General features: G+C 51.4%; 1 protein-coding gene and 1 long non-coding RNA gene across 12 annotated transcripts in view; one reads left to right on the top strand and one right to left on the bottom strand.

The window, feature by feature from the left end:
- Positions 1–375: 375 nt before the first annotated feature.
- The window catches only part of Ggt1 (gamma-glutamyltransferase 1), a 33,879-nt gene continuing 10,750 nt past the window's right edge, over positions 376–23,504 (bottom strand). For 2 of the 8 annotated variants that reach the window (XM_087596754.1, XM_087596755.1), the window contains exons 2-15: positions 21,285–21,537; positions 11,957–12,094; positions 11,284–11,448; positions 9,285–9,415; positions 9,045–9,131; positions 5,619–5,811; positions 5,168–5,325; positions 3,800–3,949; positions 3,279–3,415; positions 1,949–2,136; positions 1,643–1,770; positions 1,427–1,539; positions 1,120–1,233; positions 376–660 (exon numbers count right to left, since the gene is read on the bottom strand). In XM_087596754.1, the coding sequence (XP_087452880.1) occupies positions 514–660; positions 1,120–1,233; positions 1,427–1,539; positions 1,643–1,770; positions 1,949–2,136; positions 3,279–3,415; positions 3,800–3,949; positions 5,168–5,325; positions 5,619–5,811; positions 9,045–9,131; positions 9,285–9,415; positions 11,284–11,444 (1,707 nt within the window). In that variant the 5' untranslated portion in view covers positions 11,445–11,448; positions 11,957–12,094; positions 21,285–21,537 and the 3' untranslated portion in view covers positions 376–513. Of the gene's footprint in view, positions 661–1,119; positions 1,234–1,426; positions 1,540–1,642; positions 1,771–1,948; positions 2,137–3,278; positions 3,416–3,799; positions 3,950–5,167; positions 5,326–5,618; positions 5,812–9,044; positions 9,132–9,284; positions 9,416–11,283; positions 11,449–11,956; positions 12,095–14,128; positions 14,294–17,361; positions 17,655–21,284; positions 21,538–21,957; positions 22,097–23,504 lie in introns of those variants that run through there. The other 6 variants (NM_001434562.1, NM_053840.3, NM_001434563.1 and 3 more) reach the window with 6 other exon arrangements.
- Positions 20,279–22,785, top strand: LOC120098976 (uncharacterized). Of its 4 annotated transcripts, none has more exons than XR_015645702.1 (4): positions 20,279–20,363; positions 20,532–20,623; positions 21,044–21,159; positions 21,531–22,785. It is a non-coding gene; the product is annotated as an uncharacterized LOC120098976 (long non-coding RNA). The 4 variants fall into 4 exon arrangements; XR_015645704.1 differs by having other exon boundaries at positions 20,281–20,363; positions 21,044–21,189; XR_015645703.1 differs by having other exon boundaries at positions 20,284–20,426.

A 23,504-nucleotide genomic window follows, 5' to 3' on the forward strand; every position in this document is an offset into this window, starting at 1 on the left:
GTCCTGGCAAGTTGCTTTGTTTCTGTCTCTTATTTGACTCTCCTTCCCTAAGTGCTGGCCAATGAGAGCCTACATCCACCCTTGGAAGCATTCTCTCCCGCACCTTCGGGACGCATCCACAGGGTTGCTTTGTCCCATTTCATGGCAGGGTTGGTGCGCCCTCTAGTGGCTGATGTTACAAGTGTTACTGCTTAGGACAATTTAAGCGTTCCGTTTACCCCTTCCCCCTAACTCAGGCACAGTGGGATCCTCCCACTTAAAGGTTGATGTTAGCTTCATTGACTGAGTGGGAAGTCTTAGGATCCTGCCTCGTCATTCTCCAAGCCAGATGGCTCCATTTCATACACAAGACACTAAAGCCCATCACGTGGAAAGTCCAGCCTGCAAAGGCTTCCCGCAACTTGGCGGCGGCCTCTGTTTATTATCCTGCTCTCTCCCACCCAGGGGCAGCATGTTCTCCAGAGTCCCACTCTCGTCTCTTGGCTGCAGGTCAGTCTTGCCCCTTCCGGGCACTCAGTAGCCAGCGGGCTCCCCGCCTTTTCTGGAATCTGAGGCAGCTGCCCAACCACCTGACGTTCGAACGACGGCCTGAACCACAGCGATGAAGTCGGGTGTGACCTCTGTATGGTGGTGCCGAGTCTTCAGACCTGCAGTCACCACCTGGGGATGAGAGGCCAGGGCATGTCTCAGCAAAAGCCACAGATGTGGCTGGGAACCATTCCGGCATGTTCATGGGCCTCACAAACCCAGCCGGAACTACTTCCGGTCAAGCGAGCAGGAAGAATTAGAGGTGCCTGAGCTCAAGGTCTCTGGCTGTTTGGCTGACATTGAGCAAGGGCACAGGGTGATGTATACTGAGGGCCTGGGGACCATAGACCTTGGCCAGGGGACATTTGCCACTGTTTGTTCTGTAGTGACTCAGAAGACGACAGCCTCTGGGATGCTCTCTCATCCCACACCGTGATTCTGTTTCCTCAGTTCTTTTTTTTTTTTTTTTTTTTTTTTTTTGGTTCTTTTATTCGGAGCTGGGGACTGAACCCAGGGCCTTGTGCTTTCTAGGCAAGCGCTCTACCAATGAGCTAAATCCCCAACCCCTTGTTTCCTCAGTTCTCGACCTACCTGATCAATATTTTTCTCTACTGTTGTGGTATTGGGCAAAAGCTGGTTGTGAAGACGGGGCTCCTCCACAGCTCTCTTCACATCATACCCGAACCACAGGCTGTTGATGATGGCCTGGAGGGGTAGGATAGCAAGGTGTTAGCATAGCCCGGAAGCAAGGGCAGGGAGAGGAGGAGGCAGGAAAGAGCAGGCAAAAGGCACCTACTAGGGGTTGGGGATTAGCTCAGTGGTAGAGCACTTGCCTAGCAAGCGCAAGGCCCTGGGTTCGGTCCCCAGCGCCGGGGGAAAAAAAAAAAAAGGCACCTACCAGTGCAACAGACGTGGTGATCTGGGTACCTCCCGAGGCTCCAACCACCATCCGAACCTTGCCGTCCTTATCCACGATGATTGAGGGGCACATGGATGAAAGCGGTTGCTTACCTAGGACCCCCAGGAAGAAACAGAGATGCTGTTCAGTTGCCCCGCTAGGGTGCCAGTCTCCTTTCCAAATCACGTCCTGCACCCCAGGATTCCCACCCTGCACCTGGCTTGATGAAGTTGGCTGGTGAGGGCGCTACCCCAAACTGGTTGGTGAAGTTGGGCGAGCTGAAGTCATCCATCTCGTCATTAAACAGGATGCCACTGACCCGAGAGAGGACCTTGGAGCCAAAGCTGAAGATAGGCCACCTCAGATAACGGTAGACAGCCCGGCCATTCCCCACCAACCCCAGCACAAGAGCATTCACTAGGAGCCCCAACAGGAAAGAGGGAGGCCCTTATAGAAAATGAAGATAGCCCCCAGCCCACAGCACAGGTCCCTGCTCTGCCCAGCAGCTGCACAGCCCCTTACTAGAGGTTGATGGTACTGGTGGCGGCCACAGCACTGCCATCCTCGGAAACCACGGACAGGTGAGCGGTACCCCCATCGTCTGGAAGGTAGAATTCAGGCTCATAGTAGGCGGTTGGGTGAGTGGTTTCATCAGTGATGCGGGCTCGAAGCTGAGTAGCGTAGAACTCAGAACTCATGTTGCGGATGACCTGCCGAGACCCAAGAGCTGGCCTGAGGCGGTTGGGAGGGTGGAGGGGGTAAGGGAATACAACAGGGCTATCCCAGCAGGTCTTAAGAGCCCCACCCGTGGATCTGGCGACTTACCTCTACACTAAACCAGGACTTCCCCAGGACCAGGGACAGCACCACCTACATCCCATCTGACAGCCGCTCTAACCTCTGGCTTGTGTCTGTCTATCCCTCAAGCGTCTAGACTCTTGCCATGTTCATACATGACTTGTGTAATTATTTATGGAACTTGTGACACGTGCTCAGAGCTGAGGAATCAGCAGGGAAGAGACACTTCGGGTAACGTGGAGGCAACAGGGAGGCAGGGACAGTCTGGAAAGGAGAGGCCAGACGACAGGAATGGAGGAGGAGAAGGAGAAGCAGGAAGCATTTTAGTGCAGATGGTGCCTAAAGAGCCCTGAATGAAACCTGAGAGGTAAGCGTGAAGGCTCTGGATAATGAATGGGATGAAGTGGGGCTGGAGAGATGGCTCAGCGGTTAAGAGCACTGACTGCTCTGCCAGAGGTCCTGAGTTCAATTCCCAGCAACCACATGGTGGCTCACAACCATCTGTAATAGGATCCGATGCCCTCTTCTGGTGTGTGTGAAGACAGCTACAGTGTACTCACATACATAAAATAAATAAATCTTTAAATGAATGGGATGAAGGAAGAGGATGCTGGGAACCATGCATTCAGGATGTGAGCTCTCACCGGTCTGTAAAGCTTGACTTTGGTTTTTTGCTATAAGCCACACAGGCTTGGGGTAAAGGAGTAAGCAGGATGAGCACTCCAGAATCATCTAGGTCAGAGGCCCAAGCATGTACAAAAGATCTGAGACAGGAGCTGGGTTGTGGAGTTGTTGGGCTTGGAGGTGGGATAACAAGACACCAGTTATCCATTGTCAAGTCTGCTTTCCTCAGTTTCCCCAGTTTGCTATGAGCTCCGCAAACCAGAGGTCAAGGTACACGGTCACGAGTGTACCCTGAAATCAGATTCAGTTCAGAAAGCACAAATGAAGTGGGGGGGTGGGCTGGGGTGGGGCCGGGGGAGAGGCTTCAGAGCTCACCCAGCACCCCTTTGGCAGGTCTCCTACCCACAGTGGGGTTAACTCCCCCACTTACCTGAGACACATCGACAAACTTTGGGTCACCGAGCATGGTCCTCTTGGCATAGGCAAACCGAAAGGCCTCCACGATACGGTGATACGTCAGCGCCTTCTGTTCTGGGGTTGCCACGCTCTTTGGAGAGAAGTTGTATCCTGTATCATGAGCACATGTTGGTAGGCAATCAGGGCTCGAGGGGTTAACACATCTCTGAGCCACATTTCCCACCCTCTTCTGAAATACGTAGTAACCAAAGGCAGTGGCCATGTGTGAAAGGTGTGGTTAAGACGAGGGCATGCCACCATGGATCAGAGAGGGGCGGTTTGAGGATCCCAAGGTCTGTGGGCTTCGGGAAGATCACAAGCCTTCTGCCCCGAACTCCCAGACCCTTCCTGAACATTCTTCTTCCTCTAGCTCCTAAGTATCACCCCCTACTCTTCTTACCCCTTGTGAGGAGCCCTGGCAGCCATGAGGCAGGGTGGACGATCTGCTAGGTCTGTGTCCCTGTTCCTCAGCAGGGCTAGAGAGAGACTTCTCACCTTTGAGGATGTTCAAGATGAGAATCAGCACGGGCCCGCTGAGTGGGGCGCTGGGCACGTACAGGGTGGAGTCCCCGAGGCCGATGCTCATCGGATGCTCGATCACTTCCGCACGATAGTTGTTAAGGTCCTCAACCGTCATAATGCCCCCTGCCGTGGGACAGCAGCTCAGTGGCTGTTGCGATGGTGTTGTACATGGTTGGGGACGGGGCTGTATCATGTGGGACTGGGCTTACCCTCGGGCACAGTAAGGGGTGAACCCAAGAATGAGGGCCAAGGGTACACTATGGGGTCGGGGCTGTTTAGGGAGTTTGGTCACCACTGAAGAGAAGGACCGGTTTGTACCATAGTGAGGAGATGGGCTATACCATCAGAAGGGCTCACGGGGCCATCAAACTGATAGCCCTGACCATCATGGGACCTAGGCACTAATGGTGCTTACCGCCTATGCCAAGCTCAAACAACAGCCTCCTGGCCAACCTTTCCTCTCTACAGCACAAGGGTCTTTCCCAAGTGTGGAATATCTGCCTCCACCTTTCCCTTACCAACCTCCTCCCTCAGTGATGACCGGATAGATGGGAGAAGTCTAATTCTCTGAGGAACTGGTTTTAAGTAGGATTAACAGCAGTAAATGATAAGTCTCAAAACAGGGCAAGAATGTCGACAGCAGGGGGCTGGAGAGATGGCTCAGCGGTTAAGAGCACCCGACTGCTCTTCCAGAGGTCATGAGTTCAATTCCCAGCAACCACATGGTGGCTCGCAACCATCTGTAATGGGATCTGACGCCCTCTTCTGATGTGTCTGAAGACAGCTACAGTGTGCTTATATATAATAAATAAATAAATCTTAAAAAAAAAGGGGGGGGGTTGGGGATTTAGCTCAGTGGTAGAGCGCTTGAGCGCTTGCCTAGCAAGCACAAGGTCCTGGGTTCGGTCCTCAGCTCCAAAAAAAAAAAAAAAAAAAAAGAATGTCGACAGCAAGGCCAAGCCCTCAGGCTACCGCCCAAAGCCCCTATAATGCCTGTCTCACAAGCCCCTCCTCAGGCCTTGTAACCCTCCCAGTGAGTCAGAATGTCCTCCTCCTGGTTATCCCAAGCTGTCCTCTCTCTGCCTGACGGTCATCGTCCTTGGAGCTCATTTCTTGCAGGTCATCCTTCCAGATCCCTGGCCTCTAGTTTTCTTCCTCAGCCCCAAGGGCTGCCCGCAGCTCTGCTCAGACTCTAAGCGATTTCCTGTGCTTCCCAGCTTCTGTGGAAGAGCTAAGGGCTGAGTCCAAGAGGTCCCTGCCAACCCTTCCCCGCCAAGTGCTCCCCCAGAGGTCAACCGAGGCAGGGAGCACCTCAGGGCTCCTTCACTCACACCCACTCACCAGCCTCCTGGATGTCTTTCACAATCTGGGCTGTGAGGCTCCCATTGTAGAAGGCCCTGGCCCCTTCCTGGGCCAGTATTTGCAACGTATCGGCCAACTTCGGCATAGTTACTGTCTCTCCTTCCTGAAGCACCTTCCCTTGCCGGCAGAACACCTCGCTGGGGCAGAGGGGACTCGTGTGAGGCAGCAGGAATAGAAAACCAACTATTACGCCTCACACCCGCCCCTCAGCCTTTTGTCCTCAGGGTGCAGAGGACAAACACCGGTAGAGCCAGTCCACAGGCGGGTTGCCCTCTTGCTTGGGGTTTCTAGTGTCCCATCTTGCTCAGGCCACGATGTCCACTGGGGCCTCTAAGCCAGGCTCTGACTGTGTCTACACACACAGTGAGAAGGGTTTAATGACGGCTCAGACCCACTGACTGACGGGCCACTTGGACCTGAGGCCACCTACCACAAAGCAGGTGTCTTCTCAATGATGTCCCGTTTTTTGTCCAGGGCTCTTGCCAAGCCCTTGCCCACAGGGAAGCCATGGCGAGCCAGTTGGATGCTGGGTTGGAAGAGGCGAGCCCAGGGTAGCCGGCCATGCCGTTGGTGTGCCAGCTCATAGCCACGGATTTCACCAGGAACTGCCACTGAAAGGCCTCCTAGGAACCAGATGAGCAGAGTTTGAAAGAAAGATGGACGGGGTTGGGAGTAGGGGTGGTGGGGGTGGTAGGGGTGGTAGGAGGGTGGAAGGTTAGTTAGTGGTGGGGTAGGTCACTGGGCCTATAAACCCAGCTACTGGGAAGCTGAGGCAAGAAAACTTCCGGGTTTAAGGGCTGTCTGGGCTGCAGAAGGAATTCAAGAACCGTTACAGTAGATTAGCAAGACCCTATCTAAAAAAGGAAAACGGAAAAACAGCGTGTAGTTACTCTGTGGTCGTGTGCTTGTCTGGTTTGTTTCTAGCACCACATTTATTTTTTTTTTAAGGATTTATTTATTTATTATATATGAGTACATTGTAGCTGTCTTCAGACACACCAGAAGAGGGCATCAGATCCCATCACAGATGGTTGTGAGCCACCATGTGGTTGCTGGGAATTGAACTCAGGACCTCTGGAAGAGCAGTCAGTGCTCTTAACCGCTGAGCCATCTCTCCAGCCCACACCACATTTTTTAATAAAAGCAGCAACAATATTTCCCCAATCTATTTAGTGGCTGGGGCTAGAGTAACCTGGAAGGGAGGGGCTTTGTTGCTAGGGCAGCGCTAAGGCTCAAACTCAGGACCTCCCGAGAATTAGACAAGGGTTCACTGCTCAGCATCATCCCCATCCCAGGGAAAGTTAAGCTTGAGATGGTAAACTGATCTCCACAGGCTCACGTTGTTGAGCAAATGCTCCCTACAGGGTACAGAACGGGGAGCAGGCGTCTGTGTGTTGGCGTTGGCTGCCCTAGATGACTGGACGGGTCCTCATTAAGTACCTCTGTCTGAGAAATCCTGTGTCAGGACTATTGTTGTCCACAAGAGTTGGGGAAAGCTTTACCCCTCGCACCTCTCAACTGTCAGTCTGAGGTAGCCTCAGTCATTCTTGTTCCACACACTTCCTGGGCTCCATCAGACTCTACCAGAGCAAAGTCAGCAGCAGGATGAGCCAGCAACAAGAGCCATGTGCTGGAGGAGAGTCATGGCCAACTTGACACAGGCTAGAGCCATCAGGGAGGAGAGGGCCTCAACTGAGAAAAAGCCTTCCGCAAGATCGGGCCGTAGGCAAGCCTGTAGGGAAATTACTTTATTGCCTGATATGGGGCGAGCCCATCCCATTGTGGGTGGTGCCATCCCTGGACTGGTGCTCCTGGGTTCTATAAGAAAGCAAGGGGCTGGAGAGATGGCTCAGCGGTTAAGAGTACTGACTGCTCTTCCAGAGGTCCTGAGTTCAAATCCCAGCAACCACATGGTGGCTCACAACCATCTGTAATGGGATCTGATGCTCTCGTCTGGTGTGTCTGAAGACAGGACAGTATACCCACATACATGGGATAAATAAAATCTTTTAAAAAAAGTTACAGGTTCTATTTTTTTTAAAAAGAGGCAGAGCAAGCCATGAGGAGCAAGCCAGTAAGTAAGCAGCACCCCTCCATGGCCTCTGCCTCAGCTCCTGCCTCCAGGTTCCTGCCCTGCTTGAGTTCCTGCCCTCACTGCTGTTGATTATGGACTGTGATATAGAACTGGGAGTGGAATAAACCCTTTCCTCCCCCAAGCTGCTTTCGATCATGGTGCCTCATCACGGTGATAGAAACAAAATCTAAGACAGGCCCTTGCCTCCTGTTTCCTGACCTGAGTCCCAACGCTAGCTCTGTTTCCTCTGTGTGCTCCTCCATGTGACCTAATATGTCTTATCTTTTCAGGTTCACGTCTTTAAGGAGCCGATGAGTTCATTAGAAACAGATTCCTAGACTGGATTACCCAAGCAAGCTTCACTGCCCACCTAGGCTGAATGACACCTAAGGCCGGACGCTGACCGCTTTGCCTACTAGAGAGCAGCTAGAACGGCCACCCGCGCCAAGTTCAGCCATTTACTTTCACAACCGAAAGCTAGTTCAACCCTTGCTTTACCGCGTACTAACTGTGGACTTGCGTAATCTCACCTGGCTTGCATGACCTCCCTGGGTTTTATCAACCCACCTGTAGGACAGGAAAATCCATGGTATCTTTTCTCTAGTCCCAGAGGACCAGGGAGGGCACAAGAACCCAAACAGCAAAAAAACCACTCACTTGGGTGAGGGGACAGTCCCAGTGACCCTTGGGAAGTGTGATCTGTTATACTAAGGAAGTCATCTCTCAGCATTCAGAAACCCCGAAGAATCCCAAAATGCATGGGTGGCCACCTCCCTTCTACGAAGCCCACTTCTGTGTATTTTTTTTTTTTTTTGGTTCTTTTTTTTTCGGAGCTGGGGACCGAACCCAGGGCCTTGCGCTTCCTAGGTAAGCGCTCTACCACTGAGCTAAACCCCCAGCCCCCACTTCTGTGTATTTAACTGTTTGGTGATGACTCACAGAAGTTAATGCCTTGTAGAGGCTTTGTAACCAACAGCCCACTGAACTGTTAAGGGAGTGTTGACAAGGAAAAAGGTCCCCGTGTGTTCAATTAGAAGCAAAACAGGCTTTTAAAAAGATTTACTTGGGGGGCTGGGGATTTAGCTCAGTGGCAGAGCGCTTACCTAGGAAGTGCAAGGCCCTGGGTTCGGTCCCCAGCTCCGAAAAAAAGAACCAAAAAAAAAAAAAAAAAAAAAAAAAAAAAGACTTACTTGGGCTGAAGAGATGGCTCGGGGGTTAAGAGCACTGACTGCTCTTCCAGAGGTCCTGAGTTCAAATCCCAGCAACCACATGATGGCTCACAGCCATCTGTAATGGGATCTGATGCCCTCTTCTGGTGTGTCTGAAGACAGCTACAGTGTACTCATATACAATAAATAAAATCTTTAAAAAAAATAAATACATCTTTTAAAAAAGATTTACTTATTTATTTTATGTGTATGAGTTCTTGGCCCACATGTGTATATGTGTACTATATGCATGAAGTACCCATGGAGGTCAGAAAAGGGCATCAGATCTCCCTGGACAGGGGTTACAGGTGGTTGTGAGCCACCATCTGTGTGCTAGGAATCAAACCCAGGAGCTCTGTGGACACCAAGGGCCCACGTGATTATTTTCTCCGTGTGCCCACACTGGTGCCTCAGCGCAGGGCTGAGAAGAAATGAAAGAACCTACCTACCCCTCCCCCCACGATGGTGATTTAACCATTTGTTATGGGTGGGTGTCATGGGTACCAGAGCTGCTGTCCCCAGGCCTCAGACAGGTACATGTCCCCTGTGAATGCTGTCTCATACAACAGCTTACCTTCTTCAGAGTCCTTAGAATTATTGAACATGCTGGTATTGGCCAACCTGGGAGCCATTTCACGGGCATTGATAACTTCAGCTTTTCCTATAAAAAGAAACGAGTTGGCAGACCAGGTTATCCCCAACCCCTCCCGTCAGGGGAGCCCAGGAGACACCTAGCTATACTGCTGTAGACCAATTCACTCTGATGGGAGAGGGCTAGCCCAAGCCACTCACCCACCCGACCGTGGGCACTCACGTGTGGTGCTGTTGTAGATGGTGAAGAAGAGGCCGCCCCCGATGCCCATACTGTGGGCATTAATGAGCCCCATACACAGCAGGCTTGCGATGGCCGCGTCCACTACGGAGCCGCCTTCCTGTAGCATATCCCTACAAGTAGCACAAAAGCAGACAAAAGCCTGAGGACTCGCAGGACTACTCTGCCATGCACCTTGGCCTCCCTGCCCAGAAGAAGACCCTGTGCCAGGTGTTTCTGCTTTGATCAGAATCTCATGCTGCCTCAGGCTTACGATGTAGCCTGAGCTGGCCTCAAATCCCAGCCTCCTGAGTGTTGAGATGAGAGGTACAAGCTTCCATGCTCAGCTGGGCCAGCTTTTTGCTTCTTGGCTTGTTCACCTGTTTAGTTTACTGAGACGGGGTCTTACCCCAAGGGCTGGAGTTACAGGTGACATCAACCGCTTGTTTTTTTTTTTTGTTTTGTTTTGTTTAAGTGGGGTGTGTGTGTGTGTGTGTGTGTGTGTGTGTGTGTGTGTGTGTGAGAGAGAGAGGGGGGGGGCAGGTACCCATGGGGAATCAGAGAAGAGAATCAGATCCCTTGGACTGGAGTTTCAGACTGTTGTCTGACATGGGTTTGGGCATTGGGCTCTTTGAAAGATAGCACACAGTATGAATCATTAAACCATCTCTCTAGCTCTGAAGCTTTCTTTCTCTCTCTCTCTTTCTTTCTTTCTCTTTTCTTTTTTTTTAAAGCTTTATTTATTATATGTAAATACACCGTAGCTGTTCAGACACACACATCAGATCCCATTTACAGATGGTTGTGAGCCACCATGTGGTTGCTGGGATTTGAACTCAGGACCTCGGGAAGAGCAGTCTCCAGCCCCATCTTTCTCTTTTCTTTCTTCTCTTTCTTTCTCTTTTCTTTCTCTTTTCTTTCTTTCTCTTTTCTTTCTTCTCTTTCTTCTTTCTTCTCTTTCTTTCTTTCTCTTTTCTTTCTTTCTTCTCTTTCTCTCTTTCTCTTTCTTTCTTCTCTTTCTTCCTTCTCTTTCTTTCTTTCTTTCTTTCTTTCTTTCTTTCTCTTTCTTCCTTTCCTTCCTTTCTCTTTTCTTATTTATTTATTTATTTATTTATTTATTTATTTATTTATTTTTAGCCAGGCTCTCACTCCGTAGCTCTGAAACTCACTACGTAGACCAGGCTGGCCTCAAACTTACAGATGTCCACTGGCCTTTGCCTCCTCAGCGTTGGGATTAAAGCCCGGGCTGTCCCATGCCTTACAAAGTTTTTGGTTTCTTTTTTTTTTTTTTTTTTTGGTTCTTTTTTTCGGAGCTGGGGACCGAACCCAGGGCCTTGCGCTTCCCAGGCAAGCGCTCTACCACTGAGCTAAATCCCCAACCCCAAGTTTTTGGTTTCTTAAAGACATATTTTTTTTTCTTTTCCAAGCAAACAAATATACATGATTTAATTGAAAAAAAAAAGGGAGGCTGCTTTTTATTAATAACACTTTTTTTCTGATTATGTCTCTTAACGGGAACTGACTTTTACATATAACGAGATAAAATTCTAACGTGGGCGGAGGCTGCAGAATGATTCAGTGGCTCAGAATACTGGCTCTCTTCCAGAGGCCCTTGGTTCAATTCCAGCACCAGGACATTGCAGCACACAACTGTCTATAAACCAGATCCAGAGGATACAATGCCCTCTTCTGGCCCCCGAGGGCACCAGGCATGCAAGTGGTGCATAAACATACGCTCGGGCAAAACAAACACATAATCTTTTTAATTAAAAAAAAAAAAAACCACCATCTATAATGTAATTCGGACAGCAGCCTTTTTCAGAGAGACGTGCTGAAACGAGGGGCTCTGGGTCACTGTCCCTTCTCCCTAGACGGAGGCTAGCGAGAGAGTCCAAGAGCAGCTCACCGGATGCTCTTCATGTTCGATTTACAGATGGGGAACCGGAGTCATGCCCACGCTCACTAGTCTCCCAGGGTGCCTTGCCCTAGCAGACCCACTTACCGCCCAATCTCTGAGCAACGCTTGGCATCTGTGGCCACGGCCGCCCTGGAGTACACATGGTCAGGCTTCCCAGAGGTGGTGGGTAGCCAGATGCAGAGGCCGATGATGACGAACACCAGAACCACCGCCACCAGGCCCAGCACCAGAAACCGATTCTTCATGGCTCTGTTGCCCAGTGAGAAAGAGTAGGGTAAGGTCCAGCCTTGAGAACTCCAGACCACCCCACACCCCACTGGGCGCAGTCTAAAGTCAAGCCTCCGGGACATAGTTCTGGGCCTCCTTTTAGCCTCCCAGAAATGTGTGGGCTGTCCAGCCTCCAGATCTTTGGCCAGGCCGTTGCTTCTACCAGAAGCTCTGGAGCCTATCTCCGTCATTACGAATCCTGTTTATCTTCAAGGTTCATCCCTGTTCGTTCCCAGCAGACCCTCCCAAGGAGACCCCTCAGGCTTCACATGCCCTAGGTACCTGCATACAGAAGAAGCCAAGCCACCACTGTCCTGAGAAAAACCCTAGGGAAGATAGGCTTCGCACTTATCCTTCTGTGTGCCTGACTCTAGCAGAGAGCCTGGCCCTGCCCTTGAACTCCTGGAGTAGCTTGGGGTTGGACATCTATCATGCCTTCCAAGGAGGAGTGACTAACTGCTAATGACTAGCTGCCTAGGTCAAGACTTACCGTCCAGTAGGAGCCCCCAAACCTTTCTTGGGGAGGTGGTTCTTGAAAATCAGCTGTATGGATAAGCAGGAACTCCCCCACACTCTGCGGAAACCCACAGCCAATCTTCCCTGAAACCGTTAGAGCAGGCTGGTACTCCTGAAAATCACAAAGTTAAACGTGAAGCAGGCCCAGAACTCTTCTGGGGTGCCTGATGTGATGAGCTCCCTCTGTCTCCCGCTGAACTCTGGAGTCAAAGAGGCTGCCAGCCGCCTCCATGTATGCATGACTTCTCCCAAGAGCTGCCCGGGGAAGGGGGTCACAGAACTGGGCAGGGAGGGGCTGGCATTCATGTGTAAGCCCAGGATTTGGTAGTAAGAGCAACAAGTGAACCGAACAAAAGGGTTCAAGGGTCCAGGCCTTTCCCGACATTGGACTTGGTACGCACGCACCAGTTGTGGGACTTTGAGGGGGCCCTGCCCTCAACCTGCCGGGTTGTTTTTTAATAACTTGGACTGGCGTGTGTGAAATGTTAAGACTGGGCATGATAGCTAACACCTGCAAACCCTGGCACTCAGGAAGCAGAAGCAGAATCGCTGTGGATTTGAGCCCAGTCTGACCTACCTAGTGAGTTCTGGATTAGCCTGTGCTACAGTGTGAGATCGTATCTCAAAAAAAAAAAAAAAAAAACAACAGAGGGGGACTGGAGAAGAGAAGGTTCTTCCGGAGGTCCTGAGTTCCATTCCCAGCAACCACATGGCATTTCACATCAACAATTCCTGTTCCAAGAGACCTGATGGCCTCTGGGTACCAGGCATGCAGATGGCCCACATACAAACACTCAAGGAAAACACATTAGAAGGACACGCCCACGCATTGCTGACATTCCTCTCCCCTGGATTGGAAGGTGGGGTTGGTGGGTGTCCTAACTGGATTTGGTGCCTCTTATGTGGGAAAGTCGATTTGCAACTCTTAAGGCAGAGGAGGATACCAAACCCCAGGGCGGAGGGGACAACACCCTATCTCCTGGTCAGTATCCCTTGTAGCTCTCCCTGCCCAGATCTAGGCATGACTCTGACCTGAAGGCACAGGCTCATTTCTTCCTGTCCTTCCCCTGAACAGTTTGGTCCTCCAGAAGGCAGCTGCTGGGTCCCTCCTATCCATAGTGGCAACCAAGCCCCGTCCTTGTTGTCCAAGGGACAGTTCGTACCCTTCTTTAGAGCTGACACCCGTACCCTGGGCCCTGGGGTGGACCTAGGTCGGGGGGTCTGGGATTTCTGGTGAGAAAGTCACACTGAGAGTTTCCAGGGGTCCTAGGGGCCAGGCCAGTACCAGTGTTGTTCATTCATCCTTGGTACAGAACACTCCCGTCCATGTAGGAGGGCAGGGAGTGGGCGTGGTCACTGCTCTTACCCATGGCTCCGTGCAGCTCTGGCCCGTTTGGGGACTCTTGGGCTTCGTTTCTTTTAGGTTTGTGGGTGTAAACTAAAAGTGGTCTCGGGGGGTCTCAGGGCGCTGAGGTGAACCATCTGTGACTTCCATGGTGCACGTTTCTCCTTTCCTTGTCTGCCCACTTATCCCTCTGTCCACCCAACAGCCCCCAAAGGCACCCAGCGGGGCTCCATCTTCCAAAGAGCCTGGGAAGTGGGTAGCTCTGACCCCTGACCCCTGTCCCTTCCTCCTGGGACGGGGAGGGTTGGCCCTGCCTCCTGCAAGCAGATGTTTCAGTCCAAGCGGAAGACGCCCTGCTGGAAGCCTGGGCTTCCATTTCCCACCCCTCCACCTCCAAGTTCTCTCAAAGATTCACTAAAAGAACGTACGGGGCCAGAAGCCTTGGCTACACACAGATCGGAGTTGAGAGGGAAACTGAGGCACTGGTTCTCAAGCCCAGGCCCCTCCCTTTCTGTAACTCTGGTGGGTTTCCCAGAGGCCCTGGAGGGGGTGGGGACCCAGGAGAGAGACCCCTTTTCCTCTCAGGACAGTTCTGGGATGGGGAGAGGAATATAGGTCCGCCGAGGAAGTCCTGGCCACAGAGCTGGTTGTCCCCCGAGAAGCAGCCACAGCCATACCTGTCACCCTTGCAGACTGGCTCAGTGCCCCCAGCCCCCACTTGGCATCAGGATCTGGAGTCAAGCATCGCCTCAGGGTAGGAGTAGGGAAGGGGTGGTAGCAATGTAGGACCCATGTGCTTACCTAATCCCAGAGGGGCAAGAGGTCAGCTAAAGTGTGCCCAGCATCCTAGAAGGGCAGCTGAAAGCTTCTGAGTGGGATGTGGGATAAGGAGTCCTCTGCAAGAGGTCCAGCTAGGCTGGGAGGATGGTCAACACTGGTGGCAGCAGCAAGGAGGCGCAGGATTAGGCTTGTCACCAGGTGACTAAAGTTCATGCAGCCCCAGGAGGGCTCTGGGCGGGGGAGGTGGGAGGTGCTTAGAGCCTGGGAAAGGGGCTCCCCCTTTTCCAGATTTGTTTCCCTCCAAGGGGCAGAGGCCACCGGTGAACCTTTCCAGACAGCCCCTGCTAAGTCCCTCTGTGAATTTAGAGACAGACACGATGTCCTCAAAATGTTCCTGAGGCAATGAAGTAGAGGTAGCCCCAGGCACTAGACCATAGCTCAGATCTAAGAGGCCTCGCTGTACCCGATTGGTCAATGACAGCTGCGCGTTCCAGGAACAGGGCCTGGGGCCTTGGCTTCCAGACCGGTTCAACCACCATTTAAGGAACATTAGCCCACAGACCCAGACAGTGACAGGAGCAGCCTAGAAAGAGAAGGCCCAGAGACGGCCAGACCTGGCCCAAAGTCATATAACCCAGCAGGGCAATCCTGCCACATGGTTCCTGCCCCCAAATTAAGTAGATGCAGCTGTGGGTCTGCCTCAAGGGGCACCCAGTTCCCTCCTGATCTTCACTGTCCAATGTGAGCAGTTCCCTGACTCAGCAGTGCTTAACCTCATATACCTAGAGATGCTGGGTGCTGTCATGCTGCTAGTGCTACTTTCTAAACACTCCCCTACACACACTGCACACATACTGCACACACACATGCACACTCAGCACACACTGCACGCACACACACACTGCACACACATACATTGCACACAATACACTGCACATATATATATATATACATACCACACACGCTGAACACACACACACTGTGTGCACACACACATTGCACACACACTGCCCACATATAAACACCACACACACATACCACACATATATACTGCATACACAAACATATACCACATTGCATACATACACCCATATACACACACCACATACATACTGCACACACATACATTGCACACAATACACTGCATATATATATATATACCACACATGCTGAACACACACACACACTGTGTGCACACACACTGCACACATATAAACACCACACACACACTACCCATACATACTACATACACAAACATATACCACATTGCATACACACACCCATATACACACACCACACACATACTGCACACACACAGACATGTACACACACCACAAATCATATATCATACAGCACATACATACCACACACACATACTGCATACACAAACATATACCACACATATACCACATTGCATACACACACCCATATACACACACCACACACATACTGCACACACACACAGACATGTACACACACCACACAATCATATATCACACACACATACAGCACATACATACCACACACACATCCCACTTCATACACACAACATACTGAACACACACACACATACGCACTCTACACACACATATTACACACATATAAACACTCGCCAGAAACACACTGCACCTGCACATGCATTCTGCAACACACCACATTGTACACACATACTGCACACAAATGTACTGCACACACACAGACACCTACATACCCATATACCACACACACACAATACATCACACACATATACTGCGCACACACATTCATTACACACATTCACTATGCACATACTACACATGCACATACACCATATACATACATACTGCACACATACATACGCCCACGTTACACATACAACTGAGCTGAACCTAGGCTGAGCAAACTAGGTTCCCAAGATGCTATGGAGAAGGGTGGTGAATAGACAGCCACGCCAACAGCCAGACTGAAGTGTTTCTGCTAATCCTTCAACAGATCCACAAAGCCGTGAGCTGCTATGAAGTCCCAGGGCCACGGGAGTCCAACTGGGCACAATCAAAACACATCCTCCAGTGAGAAATGAAGTTTAAAGCTAGGCGTGGTGGTGTAAGCCTTTACCCTCAACACTAGGGAGCAGAGGCAGGCTGTTCTCCGTGAGTTCAAGGCCAGACAGTGCTACGTAGTGGGATGGTGTCTAAGGAAGGAAGGAAGGAAGGAAAGAAAGAAAGAAAAGAAACTGATGTTTCGACAAAAGCAAACTGTCCAAGATCAGCTGTGCCAGGGACGTTGGCAGCACATCCCACCCCACTCCATATGCTGGTAAGAACATTGGGTATGAGAACACAGATATCTTCAGCTTCTCAGCCCTGTCTGCATCCTGATAGGACACTTAACTTCAGCCAGACCTGAAGCTGGAATTGACTTTATTTGCTGTTCAAACTGGTGTGGACAGCAGAGGATCAGGAAGCACACCTATAATCCCACAAACACATGCAAACCCCTTACACACACACACACACACACACACACACACACACACCTATACCCCCTTACACACATACATATAATCCTTACACATACCTATATCCTTTATATAACGTGTCTATGCCCCCTTACACACACCTATACTCCTCACACACACGCCTATACTCTTTACACGCATACCTGTAACACACATACACACCTATAACCTTACACACACCTATACCATTCCTTCCAAGTGAAAGTGCTTCTGGTGAAAAGCACTGTTTGCCGGGGAACCTGAGGGAAGAGATTAAACTGCCTAGGGGTTGGGGATTTAGCTCAGTGGTAGAGCGCTTGCCTAGGAAGCGCAAGGCCCTGGGTTCGGTCCCCAGCTCCAGAAAAAAGAACCAAAAAAAAAAAAAATAAAATAAACAAAAAAAACAAAAAACAAAAAACCTGCCTAGACTTAAAGACCTGGAGGTGACAGAGCCTCCAGGAGCTGGGTAATGACTCACCACAAAGGTCTCTGCCCCACCCCCACCCCCAGCCCAGAGAGGGACAGGCATGGCTGGAGAGCACAGCGTGGTTCCGGATCGCTGACCATCACTCCTGCGGGGTCACTCATATCCTCTTGGGTCTCTGGCTGCTTCAGTCTTCACCTCAAATCCGCTTCCTGGGAACCAGGACCCAGAGGTTGCTTCTGAGCAGTCGGTGGCTCCACTCTGAGCCCCTAACACCCACCTTACACCTGGGTCAGAGAGAGAGGGAATCTCCTCAAGCCCAACCTGTGTGATAAGAAGCGGGGCTCTGCCTACCTGTGTGAACCCAGGGGAACCAGGACACAGGAGCTTGCTGCCCGTTATTCTGGTGCTGCGCGGGTGGCTACACGGAGGCTCTGAGAAGATCACCAGAGCCTCTGGAATGGCATGGGACAGAGCTGAGGGACAGAACCAGGTCTCCACACATTCTTGGGGGGGGGGGACAAGTCTATTTGCCCCACCTACGATGTCCCGCAGCTCAGAGTCGGTGAGGAGGGCTTTGGGATCATACAGCAGCTGGGGCACAGCCAGACACGTGCCACTGTTCCCTTTCAGTTCCACACGGAAGACTAAGTCCCCATCCCCAGCAGTGACCCAGCTCCTCCCTTCCCTCCCCTAGCTGGCCTGGGATGGGAGGAGGCTTTAAAGGTACAGAAACTTCTCCAGGTAGAGAGAGGATTGGATCGTAGCCTGAAACAGCACGGTATAACTCAGAGCCTCGGGGAGTTCCTAGAAAAAACCTAAGCCTGGAGGATCTAAGTGGAGCTAGAAGCTATACGTCAAAGGGGAGGGGCGACTCAGGCTCCGGTGTTCAAATATAGGGGTCATATAGAACGAGGGTGCAGCCAGATGCCCTAACCTAGTAGAGGTTATGGCTGAAAGCCTCTGAGGCCCTACAAGATCCAAGGAGCCTGTTCCCCTGAGTGACTGCCAGGTCGAGGCTGGCCCTTTAGACTGTCTGGGCCACAGAGTGGGGAGGGGCTGCCACTGCAAGTATTTCGGTTAACTGGTTAACTGGACTGAAGGAAGTCTCATGACCTAAACGTCTTTCCTAATTCAACCTTCTAGATAAGGGCAGGCCGGTAAATTGTGTGCGTGGGGTGGGGTGTGGGGGCACTTGACAGGGGACGTGGTGGCCCGTCTTTTTAAGCCCTGGAAACTTCTCACTGACTGAAATAGGGTCAGTTTCCAACAGAGGGGCTGGCTATCTCAAGCCTCTGGGCCTCAAGGACCACCCTCTCCTCCTCTCCCTCCCCGCTCCAGGTGCCTCATCTACCTCCATCTCCTCTGAACTTTTCCCCAAGCTTCCAATCTGATTGGAGGGAACTCAGTGCTCTCAGGGCTCGCACAAAGGCTCAGTGGGTGAGGTGCTTCTGCGCTTGACAATGGGAGCTTGATTAACCGAAGCCACCTGGTATAGTAAGAGAGGAGATCTCCACATGCACTCTGTAGCATGTGGATGTACGTACATATGTATGTACACACACACACACACACACACATACACACACATACACACATACACACGCATACACACACACACACACACACACACACACACACACAGAGAGTAATTGTTGGAGCTGAAGAGATGACTCAGCAGTTAAGAGCATCGACTACCTTTCCCTCTGACGACCCAGGTTCGACTCCCAGCACCAACGTGGTGGCTCACGGCCATCTATAACTCCCGTTCCAGGGGAATCTTTACTCTCTGACTTCCTCAGGCACTTGTGAATGTGTGGTGCACAGTCATACATGCGGGCAAGATGCACACACACATAAAATAATAAAATAAGACTTAAGCGCTTGTATTGTTGTTTATGTGCACATGCGTATGTCTGTGTGTGAGAAGGTCAGCGGGGCGTCAGGTACTCTGAAACTGGGGTCACTGGCAGTTGTGAAGTCCCTGGTGTAGATTCTGGGAACTGAATTTGAATCCTTTGCAAGAACAGTGTGCACTGAGAAATCTCACCAGAAAATAGAACACATTTAAAAAAGAAAGTTTTTTTTTTCTTTTTCTTTTTTTTGGAGCTGGGGACCGAACCCAGGGCCTTGCGGTTGCTAGGCAAGCGCTCTACCACTGAGCTAAATCCCCAACCCCTTAAAAAAGAAAGGTTTAAAAAGGAACAAATAAACAAAAATCCCGGGGACTGGAGAGATGGCTCAGTGGTTAAGACACCGGCTGCTCTTCCAGAGGACCCAGGTTCTATTCCCATCACCCACAAGGTGGCCCACAACTGTCTGTAACTCCAGTCCCAGGGGATCTGATGCTCTATTCTGGTCTCCAGGAGCACTGGGCACAAGAGCGGTCCACGGGCAAGCGAAACACCATATGCACAAAATAAAAAACAAATAGTGCTTTCAGCAGGGTTGGGAGGCCAGGGCCTAGAGAGGGGGCCGCAGGAAAGGGTCAGAACTAGAGCTGAGACAAACTGAGGTAGGAGGAGACCTGTGAGCTTAGAGGCTGGGATTGGAGACGTTCTGAAGAGGCAGCTGTAGGCACTTATGGATGGCGTGGAGGCATCCTGACTTCCCTTGGCCTCACCCTTGAACTCCAAGGTACCAGGGCTAGGAAAGCCTACAAACCTAGACCTTGGGAGTTCGGTCAGTCTGGACTTTGAGAACCCTGGGAGGCTGGTGAATATGTCACCATGCTGGGTAACCCATTAACCCTGGCTTGCTCATTAAGACCCTTGTGGGTGCCTCTTTGCTCCTTGGTTTGCTCTGGGGAACTGGGCATAGACAGCCATGAGAAGGGAGTGTTGGTGGGGACACTGGCCCACTGGGGGCTTTCCCTGTCTTTATTCCTGCAGGAGCTTTTTGCATGCTGGGGTTGGCGGGGGCTGGGGCCACACCACCGCAGCAGTGCCTGTGCCTTTCATCTTAAAGCCACTCCTTTGCTAGGACCATCAGTTCATGCCTCAGGGGCCTTGGCCAGGCAGGAGACCTAGGGACACATTTCCGGGGAGGCTGGGGAATTACTCCAGCCTCCCCTGCAGAGAAGTGGGTTCACAGTGGGCCCCCAAGGCACTTCCTGTTTCAAAGGGCTTATCTTCCCACACCCCCTGTTAGAAAACCAAGTACTGGAAAAGCAAGACTCTGTACAGGAAGCCAAATGCTAGGGGTTGCAGCTCAGTGGGGTGGGTGCAGGGGTTCAGCCAACCACTTCCTGAAACTCTCTTTGTGGCTTCCAACCACGCCCCGTGGCACCGTCAGGTCCAGAGGGCTGACTTCACCTGAATGTCAGGAAGCTCTGGATAGGGCTGAGCCTCCAGTGGGTAAGGGTCATAGCTGAGGTCGATAGTTTAAGCAGCAGAAGTCAGTCTGAGTAATCAAGATGGGTGGGTCCTTCCCCATACTCAGGTTCTCCTGGGACAGGCTCTCCCTCCCCACCCTGGAAGCCAGAAACTCTGGTACTATCCTGGAGGTTTTATGCTTCCTCTTAGTAAACTACTGAACGCTCCCAGGCATTAACAGGCTGACCATCCTGGAGGACCACACACTTGGCTACTACGTACAGGCTCCACTCACACCAAAGGTGGGTGCTGTAATGGGAAGGGGGGCGGGCGGGAAACTGGTGGGATGAAACTGACTTCAAATCCAAACATCATAACTTAATTAACGTGAGGATCACGGTAACTCAGCGTTTGTTCTGATTTTTTTTTTCCCCCAACACACTAGAAATGTCCACCGTTGGGGAGTTCTTCATCCCTAACAATGGTTGGCAAGTTCTCTCCTGGAGCAGAGCCTCAGCCGCTTGCCTCTTTTTTTGGGGGAGTGGGGGGGGGGGCTGGGGGCCAAACCCAGGGTCTTGCGCTTGCTAGGCAAGCGCTCTACCACTGAGCTAAATCCCCAACCCCCAGCGGCTTGCCTCTTGTGATGCTGTCTACAAACTGTAAGAGTTGGCTCATTTTGGATGGGTCTGGTCTCAGACGCTTCTAATCATCCCTGGCTACAGATCAGAGATGCTGAGGACACCCACGCCCTGTGACTACCTGCTTATAGTGCCTGAACATTCCAACCAGACGGAAGAAGCCGTAACATGGGCTCCTGTTACCCAAAGGTGTTGAGGATGTAAGTTATGAATGACCACACCACAGCAAGGTATGATCCATACCATACCCGGATCCCCCTCACCACCACTACCGAAAGCCTTGCTTTTTGGTATTTATTGCCCCCTCCCCCATTACAGCACCCACCTTTGGTGTGAGTGGAGCCTTTACGTAGCCAAGTGTGTGGTCCTCCAGGATGGTCAGCCTGTTAGCGCCTGGGAGCGTTCAGCAGCAGGGCCAGCCTGGCATCTGGTGGGTGGAGTCCAACTCCAGAATTCAGTGGGGATCCCAGAGACATAGGCCCTAGAGCCCCTGGCTTCACACCTGAGTTCCCTGAGAGCTGGTACGGGGACGAGGAAACCTTTCCCTTTCTGGCCTTGGTTTCCTCTCCAGAGAGGACCTAGAGGACGGAATGAAGACAGACAGACTTCAGGAGGTTCGTGAGCTCCTCAAAGCCTGGTGCTGGCCTGGCTCTGACTCACACAGATCTGAAGCCACTTCTGCCCGACGAACAACACAGAGCCAAGGCCCAAAAGTGCCCCCTTCCTTCCCTCCCTGCTCATCAGGTGGCATTTATTGTATCACCTGGTAATTATCTATGCTGTCTGGAATCTCCAGGGGGCTGGGAGGGGAGCCTTGTCTTATCCACGTCCTGGTCTCCCCACTCCCCCACGCCCACCGTCACGGGAAAGCCAGCTCACTTCTGTCTCACGGCCTCCTGGACCACAAGGCAAGCACATCTGTCTACCCACCACCTCCCTGCGACTTAACTGGTACCCAAGCCGCCCAACAATTTCCCTACACACCGTACTCAACTTACCCAGAGCTTCCTTCCTCTTTGGGACAGTTCCTTTGCCTCTTTACATCGTGGATGCATAGGGCCCAAGTCTGAGCCACTGTCTGTGTCAGATGCCCAAGGTCAACAAGCCCCAACCTGAGTCAAGTAGCTACCCTCCTCTGATCCTTACCAGCCTCAGGAACCAGAGTCCAGCCCCTCAGGAGCCACCCCCACCTCCGACTGGTCCCTTCCAATTGGTGTTATCTGTGACCTCCTCCAAGCCACACCTAACTCCCTCCCCCACCACTCCTGTCTCCTGGTGATGTCCACAGTTTGCAAGGCTGCCGTTTCCTTAATGGAACTTCAATGTTCCACATGTAAATTGGAACTTTTGTTTTTTTCCTCTCCCACTGGAAAACCCTTCAAAGGCCCCCTTTGCCCTGCAGAGAAATTCTTTGCCTTGCTGGTACCTGCCCTGCCCTCTCTCTGCCCTCAGTGCTCCTGCCAGGACATTTTACAGGCTACTACCTTGGTCTTAAGTAGTCTTCCTTCAAACTCTGCTACCTTATGACACCTTCCTAAACCTTTCTTTGCTCCCAACTCTGAGGGCAAAACTGTCACTTCTTACTTCCTCTGCCAAACTCTGGGCAGCATCCACAATGCCCAGTCATCATTCTTGAATAGACTGATGCTGAGGGAGTGGATGGGTAGACTCATAAAGTCATAAAGAGGGGCTACGTGCAGCCCAAAGGTAGAATGATCGACAAGCATGCCAAAGACCCTGGGCTCAAATATCAGCACCAATAGGAGAAGAAAATAATGTCACAGAAGATTAATTACATAAAAAAATATAAAAGCACATTTATGCAATCCTGCTCTATCCAGCCTCTTTACTCAGGACTCTAATCCTATAATACATTTTACATACAAGGAAACTGAGGCTTCCAGAGGCTTCTGTGCTGTCCTGTTTTCCCTTCCACCAAGTTCATGCCCACTAGGGAGCCGAGAGTGTGACCTTATTTAGAAACAGAGTCTTGGCAAGGTAATTAGTTAAGATGAGATCATACTGGATTAGGGTGGGCCCTAAATGCAGTAATTAGTGGTCTTACAAGATGGCCGTTTGAGCAGTTGCACAGAGAAGACAGATATGTGGAGTTGGAAGCTGAGGTCAGTGAGACACAAGTACAAGCCAAACAGCCTCAAGGATTGCCAGAAAGCTCAGAAGGAAGGGAGGCAAGAAAGGATCTGGCCCCATACTCTTGGGGGCTGGGGCTGGGGTCGGGGGCGTGGTTCTGCTTACAGTTGGATTCCAGGCTTCCGATAACCAGAGTTTGCTGTTTTAAGCCATTGAACTTGAGGCATCGGGTTGTAACAACCGCAGGACCCTACTTTCTGTGGCTACACACTCAGCAAAGAGCAACCCAGGGAGTTGAAAGCCTTATCTCTAGCCACCTTTCCCTCTGTGGAAATGCCTTCTGAAGGCAGAAGACAGAGTGAGTTCCAGGAAACTGTCTCCACAGAGCATCTATCTGCCTCCTTCCTCCCCAGCGAATGTTTCAAAACCATTCTGTGGCTGAGCGTGGTGGTTC

Source organism: Rattus norvegicus, chromosome 20, assembly GCF_021556685.1.
Source record: "Rattus norvegicus strain SHRSP/BbbUtx chromosome 20, alternate assembly SHRSP_T2T, whole genome shotgun sequence".
NCBI lineage: Eukaryota > Metazoa > Chordata > Mammalia > Rodentia > Muridae > Rattus > Rattus norvegicus.